The following is a 15,955-nucleotide window of genomic DNA, read 5'->3' on the forward strand; positions in this document are numbered from 1 at the left end:
CATTTTTTCTGGGCACAAGTTCAGCGTCGGTCTCTTCTGTATCCATTTTCTTCCGTCTCCACGCTGCGCTGCGGAAAGGCACGTGACCACCAGCACGCGCGCTACACGAGTCTGACTGGTTATTTTTTTATTTTTGACATAAGAAATGGCCATACAGCTCTTAGAATGAATGTCTTGTTACGTCCGCAAACGCATTTGTTTATTTAATATAATCACAACATTTGCTGTAATGTAATCGCATAGGCTGACATGGCGATTGCGATATCATTAATCGTGCAGCACTAGTAGAAAATAATAGGAAAGTACCTATTCTAATTCATGCTTTTCTTTATTGATTTATTTAATCTTTATTTTCTTTATCAGACACTCGAAACTTTATTTTCTTTATCAGACACTCAGACACACAAAGAAATGGATCATTAATACAAGTAAATTAAAATAACATCAGAGAAAAAGTGGAACCATAGTGCAACAATAACGGTTTAACGTCGGCATGTTAATTCCAGAGGAAAAATATATAAGGAAACATTCGGTATTATATATGTAATTTCATTTATTTCAATGTGTATGCTGATGTTTCTGTATTTTTGTTAAATATTAATATTTTATCAGGCAGTATTAGTCTGGCATTTCTAGTTTCCAGTGTGGCAACAAAGTTGCAAAAGGGAAGATCAATATCGTTCTACGCTTTTTGTTGCTGTGCGGCGTTTTGCGATGATCCCTAAATCATTCGTTGCGCCGTAGAGAATAATGGTGTTTATGCTTTTAAACATGTATAATTTAAGTAGAATGTATATTAAAGACAATGTAGAGAGGAAATATATCTGGGTATCTTATTTGCGGGTTTATTTACGAGGCTATTGAATTCGGAGATGCGAATATAAAAGTAACTTTACCGCGGACACAAACAGGTGTTATGCGCTAAAATGCCCCTCTGCCACGGATTGCTCCCCTACATAATCTTTATCAATTATTATATTAGGACATACTGTACATTCAAAGGTTTATTATTATCAAGTATATTATTACTATTATAATTAACCCTAGGCACGTGACAGCCGTCGAGACGATTAATACAAATCCCCCAAAATGATTATTATATGGCACATTTATTTTGCAGGGGTTTGTCAATGTACAAATAACAAATTATTTATCACAAATTACACTAAATAAATATTGTTTGTGGTGAAAAATTACAAGAAACGATTATTATAAAATATGTGGTGTATATATATATATATATATATATATATATATATATATATATATATATAATATATATAATTTATATATTTTCCCCTATACAACCTTTTTTTTTTATAGTGTTTACTTTATAATTAAATTTATTTGTTGTAATTTGTAAACCATAAACCTATGAATTTAGGTGGGCAATCCGTGGCTTAGGTCGGGGGCATTTTAGACCATAACACAGTAGTGTACTGTATATAGTGAGCATAATAACGTCAATGGATACATTTGTTACATGGACCACAAATAAGCAGGTGATTCTGCACTATCAGCCTAATCAACCAAAAACCCAGCCGAAAGGAAAACATGATGAAGCCTATGTTGCGCTTGGATTCATGGTGGGGGTGGTGAGGGCAGAGCAGAGACCCATGTGTGTTTTGTGTCTTAAACCGTTGGCAGCAGACAGCATGAGACAAAGTAGGAAGACACTTATCGACAACACACCCCAGTCACGTTAATAAGCCACTCGACTTCTTTGAAATAAAGCTCTAGATAAGTGACAAAGTAAGCCTGTTATAACAATTGCACGTGTATTTTATCTGTTTTGAACTTGGTGTTATTTGATCTTACTGGTTTAGAAATAGATTTTTCAATAAATAGTACACTTGGCTGTTTTCGTTATAATTTTGTTGACAAGTGGGGCTTGAAAATTCGCCCACCCCCTTAAGTGGGGAATGACAGAAAATGTTTAAGAACCACTGCCTTAATGCATTGTTTATTGTAAACAGGCGATTAGGGATTATATAGAGACAGTTGTATATAGAGAAGAAGCCATAACCATGTTCTATGAGAGTATAAGTTAACTTACACTCCGCATTCATCGTGATTATTAAAAAGGCGAAGAAAAAGGAATTACTCACCAAGGCTGGTGAAGATGAAGCAGGAACACGAAGTTAGTACAGATCTATTTTTTAGGAGCAGCTTCGTAGCAAAACCTGCTTTATATTGACCCGCGTTTATAAAGCAGTCTGGTGAAAAATTATTAGTGCAAACATGAACGCATTTAGGTAGATCGGCGGGGACGTTAGCTTCAAATACAAAATTCAGCCACTGCGTCCTCAGCGGCTCAGATGTCGGTAGTGAATGACGACTGCTGTGTTTACTATTACACCCAACAACTGTACAACACACTCGCTTAGGCGCCATTTTGCTCCAGCGGCGAAAAACAATGGCCGACAGCTTCTTCTCACTCGGGGCGGGTCTTTGCTAAAACACCAGTGTCAATCAACTATAGTAAGAGCGGCCTCTTGTGGTGTGGCGTCACATCGACAGGCATTTGCGATTGGCCTGATTTCAGAAGGGGCATGTTACTGTAATAAATGAAAAGAAAACCACTGGGCGGTTTTTTATCATCTTAGAGTGGTTGTGTACACACTCTACTAACACACAGTTTAGTCCAAACAGCTTAAAAAAGTGCATGTAGGCCTGTATGACTCCTTTAAATAAGCATGCTGTTTGACATGGAGGTTTGTACATAAAGTAAGCTGTGTGATTTTTGTGTTAAATTAAAGAACAGGCTAAATGTTTGCTGAATGGAAATGTATAGCTGCACATGGATGCCAATGGAGCTAGTAAAACTCCTTGTCAGCAATGTTGTACCCTTGCCCAATTTGTTTCGACTTGCTGTCTTCCTTTAAGTGGAATGGATCCTTTTTTTTCTCCCACTAAAATGGTGACCTTTGTTCTTTAGAAAAGTCAGATTTTTTTAGCTACTTTTTTTTTTTCTCTTGTGGATTGCAGTAGAAGCTGATAAAATAGGTTTAAGGGTTTAGGGTTATTATATTTAACACCTACTATCTTAATATTCTTAGACCTTGATCTGTTTTTATTAGCACAAAGCACATCTGTTATGCCCAGCATACTGTACTTATTGACTGAGAAACTCTGACACGTCACATGCCTTAAATTACTTTAAATTGTACAACCTAATGTACGATGTGCCCAGGACTCCACTATAAACTGAGGCAAACTTTGCTTTAGGACTGTATTCACCTACTATCTGTTACAAAGTACATGCTACACTTCACGGTTTTCTCTGAATTGGGACAACTTATTAGGAACTACTAGGATTTCTCACCTGTTAACAGTGACCTGGATACCAGGCTGTTGAATGCATTTGACTACAGAAGGTTTAAACCTGTGATGCATTTCTGTAATAAACATCACCATACACAGTGTAGTATTTATTAGAGCTTACATATACTGTAGTAATTTAGCTTCTCCCTGTGCTTGGTGGGTTTCCTCCGGGTACATCCTCACACAGTTCAAAAACATTCACATTTGGCTAATTTGCATTGCAAACTGCCCATAGTGTGTCAATGAGTGTCTGTGTGTACAGTATGTATGTATGTGTGCCCTGCGATGGATTAGCACCCCATCCAGGGTGTACTCTGCCTCATGCTCCAAGTCTCTTGGGATAGGCTTCAAGTCCCCCACGACCCTGTAAAGTTGTATAGACGATGAGTGAGTGATTGAAAAGGCCAGAACCACTGCCTTGCTTTCTCTAATGAACTTCCTCATAAAGGCTCTTCCAAAAGATCTAAGGATCACATTATGTATGTGGGAAAGCCCCCTAATTTTGTCACTCAGTAACTGCTTGCTCTGTGCTCCCATGGCGAGTGTTTTCTCAGATTCTTAGAAAGAAAAAAAAAATCTGTCATGTGAGCAATCACTATTTTTAAGTATAAAAAAAATAGTTAAGAAGAATATAACAAATCACCAGGTATGCTTTGACAAGAATTTCTCCAGGTGAAAGATTTCATAATGACCATTCATTTAGTGTGCACACCTTTACAGTAGCAGACAACTGATTGCAAGCTAATATACTTTTTTTTTTTTAAATGTGTACAAAATGTACACCTAAAATAGAGAAAGAACCCGATAAACGATAATAATAACGATAATAAAAATACAATTATTTGCAATTTGGAAAATGAAGACATCAGAAGACATATTTTTTATTTAAAACTCAGTAAAATATCATTTTTGCATGTTTAATGATGTAAATTGCTTTTTCTTACAGGTGAGGACATTGCTAGAGAGGTTGACAACAATGAGAAAATGAGGAGTCAGCTGGAGAAGCAAATTAAACCTGTATGTGCGTTATCATCTCACGGTAAAGTGTGTCAGTAAAATTTGAACCACAAGCTAATGTTTTCTTGTTTTCCCCCCTTTGTAGGCAATAGTCATCACTAAAAACCACACAGTTGATGAAATTGAACGGTTGCACTCAGATTACCGTAAGTAAATTTTCTATTTTCTTATCCACACATTTATTTTGTTTATTTTAAAAACAAATCAATAGACCAGTTAAATAAAAAAATAAAAAAGTTAAACCAAAACACTGGAAAAACAGCAAAATGTCTACAAAGGCAACAAGTGAGTCACTGGCCACTTCAGCAAGCATTTCACTTTATTTTATTCCTGACTAGTCTGAGGAAGCTGCAGTGATGTGACTTTCAGACCCGAGTAAAGGCATGTATGTGTTAAGACTAATGAAAACCAGCAAGATTAGCCACAGAACCTAGCGAATAATCTGCTCACATTACAAATGACGGGAAAAAAGACTGACTAAAACTGTGATTTCTGAATTTGTCTTTTAAGGATGCTAAAGTGTTGCCTCTTGAGTTACAGTATATTTGCACTACTGTTTAAATTTGGTCTGTTGCGATTTTAAGAAAGTAAAACAAGGGACACGTGTAGGGGACATATCACTGTTAAAATATTTTGTGCATATTTATCCACTTACTTCCTGTGATTCTATTGGATCATCTACTGTTTAGTTTAGTTTATTTTTCCACTCCATATAATTACTGGAACCAAAAAAACTTTGCAGGAGAGCTAAAAAGTCCCTCATAGGGCTTGTAATTCATTGATCAGAAGTACATTGTAATTGGATAATGTGGACATAGTCATAATCACTTGAGTAAGGATAATCAATAAAGGAGTACAATACACTTATGCTAATATTCATCCAATATTTTTGAGTGGAAAAAAAACTTTTATTACATAAGATTAAATTGTATTTTTCTCTCTCTTCTGTATGCGTGCACACACACTTACATTGCAGGCCAGTACTCACTCTGATTAGTACAGCGTGGCACATGTGACAGAAAAAACCATCCAGACAGACGGAAAAAGTTAATTCTGATTGGATGTTTTAGACCATATGTAATGCAGCTATGCATGTGTAGACATCTGCGTGCACACAGACACACACAATGCTGCACTCAGACAGCATTTCCTCACTGGTCCAGGCTAAAAAAAACCTCCCCAACAATGGGAAACACATTGTTGTCACAGGGCCTTTAAGTGTATCATATCGAGATTGTAACGAGAATGTCTATTAAATCATATCAGGGGGAAAAAAACATAATCTCCTATCCCTGCCAGATAATAATAAAAATATGTTGTGTGTCACGTCCACCGTTTCTCTCTTTTTGTTTGTATGGACAACTCTCCAAAACTTATTGCATTTCTGCAGCTCTGTTGTTGCAAACGATTATTTTATCAGCCCACATTGTTATAAAAATGTCTCCTACAACCCAAATACACACCATATTTGGTTTAGTTCCTGCGCTTTTTTTTCACTGCGTTCAAAACCACAATGGAGTTCGAGGGTGATTTTCTACAGCTGAGTGTGATGGACCAGGGTTTAAAAACACTAAATACTGCATACTTGAAAGTTCAAAGCACTCTTAGAGGTATAATAGTGTGCATAAAAAAGTTCTGAGCCACCCCATTTTTCTTCATATTGAGTCAAATTCTATAAATATTGGAACAAATGTTTTACTCTGATGGGCTGCAAAGTGCCTAAAGATATGATTAAAAGATACAAATAAAAATTGTTGTTTGTGTAGCCTCAGCAGCAACTGTATTTCCTCTCTCGTCTGTACCACCAGTATATTAATCACTGACCTGATCATCTGTCATCTGCACCCGTTTCTCACTGGTTCATGCCTTAAGTTAGATGCTTTTTTTTTTTATGCTTTAATCATCCACAAGTCACTGTGTGGCTTAACAAACAAAAACATTACTCTGAAAATGGCCAGGATTAAAAATGGGGAGCCCGGAGGGCTATTCCTTAAGACTACATTAAATACAAGAAAGTCTGGCTCTTTGGAAGCAAAATATGATAAAGTGAGTGGTGGCTTGAGACTTTTAAACAATATTGTACATTCTATGTTATTTATATATTTTGTGACCAGGACAGATCTCTGTGACTCTGTGTCCATTAGACGTAATTTGTCCAAGTACTGGAGAAACAGATGCGTCTTGAGTCATCGTTTAAAGATCGTCTCTGTTTTTCCCCCCATGTTAACATAAAAAAAAAAAGGTTAAATGCATAGCATTGTTTATTCCTATCTTGCTCACCACATTGCGAAAATCTTAAAATGCAATTGCATAAAAGCTTGCATTTTCTTCAAGGATGCAATACACTTGGGTACTTTAACGGGTGCAGTAATAAAAAAAAATAAAAAAAATCAAATTCTAGATTCTGTAAATCTCTGCAGTATGTGATTGACTGTATTTAATCCCATATTTTCTAGGTGTACGATATACTGTGTGTATATGTACACAACCTTTGAAATGAGCTTCATATTAAACTCCTCCACTGTTGATAGGGCTGTCAGTATAAAGCACGGCTCATGTTTTTTTTTTTTTTTTTTTTTATAGATGAAGCCTGATTCTGTGCAGCTTACCATAATGCCTGGCTTCCTAAACTAAATAAAAGAAATTCACTTGGTTCAGATCCTTTCAGTTGTGTGATTATTTATTTGCAAGAACTTGGTTAGTATTTGCTGTGTGTAATCGAGCTTACAGGAGGAGAATTACACTAAGAAGGAAGCTGAAATATTGATGGGCAGCATGAGGGGTCTCTATAAATAGCAGACCTGCCGAGATTACTTCTTGAATAATCAGTGAAACGCATGATGAGTCACTCACTGGTCTGGTGGAAGAGATGATGAATGAGAACACGAGTTAGAGATTGAATGAGGAGGGAGTGAACACAAACACATTGACAGAGTGAAGTCTATTGGTGAGTCATAGTTCATCTTTCCTGGTTGAAATGGAGACATTTCTTTTATCTGAAATTGCATTATGGTGTTCTGTGTTGCTATATAGTTAGAAACACAATAGACAAATTGTTTAGTCAAATAGCTATTCATGGGTCATGAGCAGATGGAAGCCTATGTTTTTTTTGTGTGTGGTTTTTTTTCTTTCTTTTTTTTTTTCCACTAAATTAACCTTTAGAGTTCATGGTCTGCCCTCAGGCTGGATATGGCTTTAATCACTATTCCTTTTCTTTTTTTTTTTTCTCAATGTGTGCTCTGTGTTGAAAAACATACTTTCTCTTACCAGCTTCAGAGAGGCTGAACCTTAGAGACATGCCATGGAAGGACAAAATCACCAAAAAATGTATCCCTTTTGTAATAAGTGCTGTTCTTACTTGTTACACTGGAGATTAAACAGTGTCTTTCAGCAGGGAACTTTCGCTGTTGTTTGGATGTTTGAGTACACACATGCCTAAATTCATGATTCCTTTTGCTTGTAGATTATTGTAAAAACTGCTACTCTGTCTTTTTAAAATCAGTAAAAAAAAAAAAAAAACGTTCCCCTGATCCCATCTTTTAGAAGTTATACTGAAGTAATGCACATTAAAAAAAAAAAAAAAAGCTATCATAATACATGCTATAGAGAAGTTTGATTTTCTCTAATATGTTTTAATTTTTGATTATGGTCTGAAAATAATGCTGTAATAAACTTTGTTACAATTGTTTATCTAAGAATTTACATCTTACCCTGCTTTGCATTTGCCTGTGTTAGAGGCATCTGGTGTCTTCAGTATACTGGAATCAGTGGCGTCAAACATAATGAGCAGATGTGCTGGACTGGAGGTCACACACGCAAAGTAGTGTGAAGAGAAACTGCAGAAAACTGACACAGGCCTTTCGAATAGATTTATGCTGACAACAAGTTTCCACATGGTCAAAAATACTGTCTTACAGGAACAGTCAAGTTCAAGCTGTGAGGATTTTCACACTTAAATCCACTCATATAAAAACAGGGTTGCACATATCATATGGTCATATGTTGAACATGCATAGCATTGTTATAAATCTTGTTCAGTTGCTCAAACAGTAGCTCCTGACAGCACTATAAAGTTTATTGTTCTTTCACATGCAGAACAGGGGAGCACTGCACTACAATAAGGCTTCAGCATATTCTAAGCAGAGATTAAAACATGTTGAGGCAGGCTGGGAGAGGAAAATATTCACTCTCTGGACATATTCTTATATATGAAGTAATAGAATTCCCTTAGGGAATTATTTTCCTGGGACAGCACATGTGAAAAAGTTTTATTCCTAAGCCAGTTGATTTTGTTACTGAATGACACTTGCAGATTTTTTAACCATTTTATTTTTAATATTGTGAAATGTTCACAAGGCTTGTTAGCTTTAACACTTCTCCAGTAGCAGTAGTCACAAGCTTCTCCATTTTTGTCTTCATGAAGTTTAAAACACAACTTGTTAGAGGAACTGGATAGCACAAACTCCAATAACTTGAAAACTCCCTGAGGTGGAAAATGTACTATTCTATCGAATCATTGTTGCCTGAGAGTTCTCTATTAATTTTAAAGAAATGTCTAATTTGAAAACTTAACTTTTTACTTGATTTTTTTTTTTTTGTTATATTTAACAATGAAGAAAAACTTCAATATGAATTTTCCTATCATAGCCTTATTAGTGTATAGTGTTTGGCATATGTATGCCTTTTGATATTACGTTGTTACTACCCAAATTCTAACATTTCATAAGATGTTAAAAAGCATTTGTGAGTTAAAGTACAAATTTTAGGTATTAATCATGCTTTTAGATAAAATGACTGCATTCCTTCCGACCAATCAGATTCAATAATTAAATAATAATAAAAAAATTATACTTCTCTTTATCAATATTAAAAGCAAACACATTTTAGTGTATTACTGCATAACTCTTGCAAGCAAGAAAAGAAGTTATGAAGCTGCCATCAGGAGATGAGATTTGGCATTTCTTCAGTGCAGGCAATGTGACATTTGCCCACGACTTTACACCGTCTTTCAGCTCTTGTCAGGCACCAGATCCTTCTATATATGACAACACTTTTGATTGACCTGGCATTTCATATTTTACCTTTTTTGATTTTATGAGGAGAAATATAGGAACTGAGATGATGTATAATTGTAAGTTTCTTCAGCTGGAACAGTTGGGGGTTCAAGGGTATTTTTAGGAGAGTCGTTTGATAATCCTTGTGACCAAGCTGGAGCTCTGATAAGCAGCAACACTGAGAAAAAGGGGGAAAAAGTGTGTAGAAAATAAAGGTACAGTCAACAGACTGTAGTTAAAGTGCATTTTATTTATTATTTTATTAATTTGCCTATTTGTTTAAAGTAGCATTAGCACTACAGCCTAAGCTGTAATTCCCTGGTCAGAATTACACCATTTCTTACTTCTCTACGCATTCCTGTTGTGTTAGCAACATACAAGGCAGCTAAATTAAACGAGTGAAGCTTTTTTTTTAAAACAGTGACTTGTATAATCAGTGTTGAACAAATATATCATGTATGCTATTTAATCCGAAGGCAATACTTGTATGTACAGTATCACTCTTATGAAGGTAAGAAGTGTTACTATGATTAGATTCAGGAATAAAACAGAGTTGGCAGGTATGTACAGTAAAACTGAGGTGAATGTATTGTTACACTTCTAGATTCCTGTAGTGATGTAATGTACAATATGTGATCGATAAATTTCACTCTCCAAATTTGCGCATGTAAATTACTAAATTTAATCATCATAGTGCAAACTACAGTTTTAGGCCGCCCTTTTTTTTTTTTTTTGGACAAAATTCTACTTACACAGTGGTGAAAACATGCCCACTGCAAAAAACAGCCCAAATAATAGCCATATATTCTTATGTAGTTAGTAATGTACGTACACAATACTCACTCTTCCTTTGAACAGCTGTGACCAAAAAACAAAGAAAAAACCTTTAAAAAAATCACTCATGCTTTATGAAGCACTTTAAAAATTAAGTGTTGAATATTTTATTTTAGGATTTTATTTACACATTCGATTAGTTTACTGGTTTTTAAAACTGTATTTCATTATAATTGAACCCTTGGCTTCATTAGGATCCTGTATTAGTGTAAATATTGCACTGCGTCTGTAAATGTGTAAAATGTTAACTTTCTCAAATTTCCTTTTTATTGTATTACTGTGACAGTCCTGGCAAGGCTCTGTATTCAGTACAATTAAAGCCCAGGAACGGCATTTTAGACATTGTTTGGATATACATGGTTATTTTACATATTTAATAACATTCAGCTTTCTGTGAATAGCGTCATTGTTTATGTAATTTTACCACAGTATCAGTTTTACTTTTGCTTTTTCCAACACAGGGCCAGGAATTTCATATGCAGAGCATTACTTAGTCACGTCACACTTGCACACCTCCATGTGTTAAGGAAATGGAAGATCAGATATATCATGATCACTAGTCAAGATCTGTTCAGAGTTTCAACCTTTGCCTCATGAAGTTTTTGGATATTTGTTCAACACATGGTTTTTGTCAATGATTGTGTTTCTGGCTCAGTTATTGTTGACTTATGTTTAAAATCGAACACTGACCAAAAGTTTTCTTCTGGCATTATGTGTAATTCCTTTCTTCTATATTTCAGTTTTAAAGGAGGAAACGTACACCTCTGGTAACCATGTTAAAATCTTACTGTCTTTCATAGGAAAACAGCACAGCGGTGAGTTTTCCCGTTTAATTGCTCAGGTCAGAGGTCGTTTGGAAAACTCCAGGAAAACACAAAAGAAGCAGGAAGGAGGGGAATCGGCAGAAACTTTTAGTGGTAAGGGCTGCATTAGTTCTGTTAGAGATGTGCCTTGTATCTTAAAAAAAAAAAAAGTTAATTGTAATCAATGAGAGGATCATGGCTTTTTATAGATGACACTATTTAGTCAAGTGATGTCTTTGTGTATAATAGTGAACATGTGGGGTAACAAAATAAAGGACTTGTCTCCCTTGGCAACAGAATAGGACTAAAAAAAATGATTTTAAAAGATTGTTGCACTATACATTATTATGCATTTTAAGGGCTTGACCTTTTTCTTTCAGCTAATGACACAGTACTACAAGACACAGTCCAGCCTCCAGTTTCATTGCCGTTGGAAATTGCCAATAATGAGAGAACTTGTGTTATTGACCTTGGATCAAGGTCACAAAGCCCTACTCTCAGTGATGTCTCTGTCAGCAGGTAAATTCATATTTCAGGTTGCTTTTTTGTAACTCAGCACATTAAAATACTCTTTCAGCAGTCGCTTACTATGGGATTCATGTTGCACATTACTGCCAGAAAATATCTGGAAACTTCTAAATTTCTGGTTTTTTTGTTTGTTTGTTTTTTGTGTTTTAAAGATGGATTTTGTCATTTTTTCTTTTTGTTTCCTTTTTAATTTTTTTACCCTTCATGTAAGTTGCATGGGGTAAATACAAGTATTCGAGTTAAACAAAAATCAATCATAGGCTTTATGCTTCCTAAAAATGTTATTAGTTTCCAAAACAATATTGTTTTAATATTAAAAATTAGATCTAATTGTGTAGTTATGTTTTGGTTTAAAGCATCTTTATAGTCCTTTAAAGCTGTCTTTAATTCATGAGTGAGATCAGCGTTGGGGTATATCTAGTCTTGTGCATTACAGGGGTGGCTATGTGCCATCCATTCCGTACCCAGTATCATGAGGGCTTGTCCAGAAAACACTAGCCATATATACATATTTCAGAAAACATACACGCACACAGATACCATGATATAATTTCTTTCACTAAGCTGATGAATTTGGCACACTTAGACCTTCATTTCACAACTTTTATTACTCCCTTTTTTGAAGAAGGTTGAGGGCCTTTAACAGAACATCTTATGAGCTTCGCCCTCTTTGGGTCTTTAGGGTTATTGTAATAAGTTATCTTTAGATCATTTCATAAGTTTTTAGAGTTCGGGGCTAATCTCATCTTTTTCTGAAAGCATTTGAGGTTGGGTTGGAAAACAATTAGGTTGAGGTGGGCCAAGGGTCATTATATTGGAAGATAAAATTCTTCTTTATCTTTCATTCTTTTGATATTTGGAGCTTGTCATTATTCCTTCCATTTCTACTAGAGCCCCTGTCACAGCTGAAGTGAAGCAATGCTCCACCGCTACTAGTTGTGACTATTTTTGGATGATGAGCGTTGTCTTTGCATTTAATAATTATGACCAAAACATCTTGTCAGACCAACAACACTTTTCCCTACATGGTTTAGGGTGATTTAATGTGCTTTTGTTACTCTTTGATTAAATAAGATGTACTGTCTGTATTTACTTTCTTTGATTCAGTGTTTACTTAAGATATTATGCACAAACTATGCAAGGTTATTAATCTTCATTTCTGATTGTCTCTGTAATTCCTTGGATCACAGACTGTTTGTCCAGCAGACCATGATTTGAAATGGTATACAAGATTTGTCTGAACAGGGAATGAGCAGCACAGATCCTGACATACAGAGTCACCTATAGACCTTCTCATATTCGGCTGTTAAGCATGTGGAGAAAAGAACAAAGGACTTGATGTGGTTCCACACGTTTACAGAAATCAAAGTCACTGGTAGTAGACTTAAGACCAACAAGACCACTCAGTCTTTTCATATACACAGACTTTATTTAAATTAACTTTTTGAAAATACAAATACATAATTTTTTAATATGTAAAATAGCGACAGCAATAATCTCTTTGCTTTTCAATACTTTGTCCATCTGTCAACAATTTTTCTTATTGTCCCATTAAAAATATTTTATGCTGAGCCACGAATCACCACTTGTGTTCACTTCATCAGAAAAAAATCTTCCTCGTGGGGATTAAACAGGTGAAAGTTCAATGGCGACTGTAGGGAGGATGCTTTAAGTTTTTGCAGAGTGTCGACAGTGTGGGCAGGAATGTACAGATGTACAGTGGAACCTTGGATTATGAGCATAATTCATTTCGGAAGCAGGCTCGTATTCCAAAACACTTGTAAACCAAATAAAATTTCCATAAGAAATAATAGAAACTCTATTCATTCTACACCCCAAAAAATTAATACATTAAAATAATTAACACAAAATATAAAGTAAAAATAAAACAAATTAACCTGCACTTTAATTAAAAAAAAAAAAAGGAAAAATAAATTAGATAAGTGTTTCCGTTTGTGCGCGTAGGCGGTGTGTGTGTGTGTGTGTGTATGTGTAATGTGCGTGCACACACACACACTCACACACCAGATTAACGGAGAGAATGTTTTATCGGAAAAATAGCAAGAAACATCGCTAGTCACACTCGCGATGCTAACTGATTGATAAGTCACACTTATCAATACTAACGGAACTAAAACAACAAATGAACTTGCACACTTTACCTTTGAAAAGAATCGCGACAGAGCGGAGTTTCTGTGTAAGGCAGATTACCTATCGTCTCCCCTGCTGGGTCTTAGGGCTTGCATAGTTCTGTGTAAGGCAGAGAGCGTTTGTGTGCGTGAATGTGTGTGTACTCACCCAGCAGAAAAGACAATTACCTACAATTCATCAGCGCAAGAGAGAGAAAAACCATTGGCTCAGTTGTGATCACTTGGCATCAAAACCAGAAGCATACGCGTGATACATGATACTCGGTTATCGTAAACCAAGACAATGCTTGTAAACCGTGTTACTCGTAATCCGAGGTTCCACTGTACATCGTCATGCAAGATCACAACGTCCTTGGATAGCAGTCCTCTGCGTTTATTATGAAGTTTAGGCTTCAGCTCTAAATTAAGCTTCTCGCTATAACAAGCTAACCTTTTTTTTTTTTTAATTATTTTCCAGTATTGGTCTTTAAGAATCACAGAAAACTGTAAGCTTTTATTTTACACTTTTAAACGTATTCACTTTTGGTTTTTTACTTGGATAGTGATTGATGTTTTTATTGCACACTCTGCTGTTGACTCTCAGACTCATAGGGTTAAACTGATGTCTTCATCACACTTCTAGTATTGGTCCAAATTTTGTTTGCAGATATTTAAACACTTGTGTTTATGCTCTTTTAAGTTGATTAGGCACGAAGTGCATCCTCGGACCACAAATTACAAGGTTACAATAAGCAGTTCTGTGTGTAATGTACTAATTGGTTAAAAAATGGTACCATGTTTTTTTTTATCTTATTAATGAAGTGTTTTGCAGCAGTTATTGACAAGGTCATGTGTTCACCTGCACATGAGTTTGTCATGTTTAGTGTTAGTCTAACATTTACTTTGTGTGCTTGTTATTAGAGTTGCCTGAGCTATCATTAGTTTGTTATCGTATACACTTGACTATCTGGTGCTTTAAAAATAACTGATCTACCCGTTCTGGACTACTGATTAGAAGGTTGTACGTTCAAGTCTCAGCCACATCAAGCTGCCATTGCTGGGCTGCTGAGCAAGGCCCATATAAATGCCTTGCAAAAACAATCGAGAAATCAAACATCAAGACCTTTTATGTAAGAAATTCATGTATTGTGCAACCACCAAGTAACACCACAGACTGTCCAGGAGCTCACCGATGCCTTTATTCAGCTCTGAGAGATAAATCAAATTAAAATTGTCACATACACAGGCTTACACAGTAAAATGCTTATAAGCGCATTGCAAGAGACACTCCTAGGATTTGAACCCAGGATCTCTTTTTCAGTAGACGTGCACTTTGACCCTCAAAGCCACTGTGCTACTGCCACTGATCCCCTAGGGCACTACCTGCCGACTCATCAGATGAGATCATGATGAGATTCAATTTGGATGAGCTTGTGAAGTTTTTCATTTTGAGTTTTAGTCTGATTTTGAATACAGCCCTCATGGGTTGATGAGTTTAGTTTGTATTAACTGTCATGTAATTTTGTTCTAAGCAAATTAGGCATTAGTAAACATTTTTAATATTTGATATTAATTCATCCAGGTTTAATGTGTGCGTTAAGCCTTTCCTTAGTGTTTCTTAAGCAGTGTATTTAACCGTTTTTAATAGCAGTACCGTAAATTAGAAGCCATGTAATCTTTAATAGCCAACATAGCTACTCGGAAGTCTTAAATTAGCTCTAGTATAATTTCTGTTAATAAGGAGAGTTTGTGTCATCTTTATAGCTTACATGACAGACTGCTTCACCCTCAACGGTATGCACATGATGATGCAAGACGACAGATGCAAGCACCTTAAGCTTCCATAGAAAGTTAATCAGCAGCTTGTCTCTGTTATGAGATTATGTGACAATTTACAAACTTTTATTTAGCCTTGAGACTGCTTAGTGTTTCATGCACTTTGTATTTATTTCCTGGTCTTTAAAAAATATATATTTTTTTTCTTTTTTCCCACGTGTAGTGCATTGCCTCCTGTTTCTCTGCCCGCAGTACCGTACAGTACAGCTTTTGAATTGCTTGGTTGAGAATTTGTTCAATTAAGGGAGAAAGCTGATTAATTATGTTTCTAACATTCTGTGCTGTGCCAGTTGTTATGCTGATGAGACCTTTCCCCTGCAATGAGTGAAAATTTGTGTACTGTCGGTTTCCTCAACAGTCAGTCACTTTCTTTTACTAATTTGGACCTGCATACAGCCTGCAAAAAGAAGCAGGGAACCTTTTATTAAAA

At 35.7% G+C, this 15,955-nt stretch overlaps 1 protein-coding gene across 7 annotated transcripts in view; it reads left to right on the forward strand.

The window, feature by feature from the left end:
• Positions 1 to 15,955, forward strand: part of rad18 (RAD18 E3 ubiquitin protein ligase) — a 60,804-nt gene that overhangs the window by 22,963 nt on the left and 21,886 nt on the right. For 6 of the 7 annotated variants that reach the window (XM_053498648.1, XM_053498651.1, XM_053498652.1 and 3 more), the window contains 4 exons: positions 4,271 to 4,341; positions 4,427 to 4,487; positions 11,030 to 11,146; positions 11,413 to 11,551. In XM_053498648.1, coding sequence (XP_053354623.1) covers positions 4,271 to 4,341; positions 4,427 to 4,487; positions 11,030 to 11,146; positions 11,413 to 11,551 — 388 coding nt within the window. Of the gene's footprint in view, positions 1 to 4,270; positions 4,342 to 4,426; positions 4,488 to 11,029; positions 11,147 to 11,412; positions 11,552 to 12,750; positions 13,378 to 15,955 lie in introns of those variants that run through there. The other variant, XM_053498646.1, reaches the window with a different exon arrangement.

Source organism: Clarias gariepinus, chromosome 6, assembly GCF_024256425.1.
Source record: "Clarias gariepinus isolate MV-2021 ecotype Netherlands chromosome 6, CGAR_prim_01v2, whole genome shotgun sequence".
Classification (NCBI taxonomy): domain Eukaryota; kingdom Metazoa; phylum Chordata; class Actinopteri; order Siluriformes; family Clariidae; genus Clarias; species Clarias gariepinus.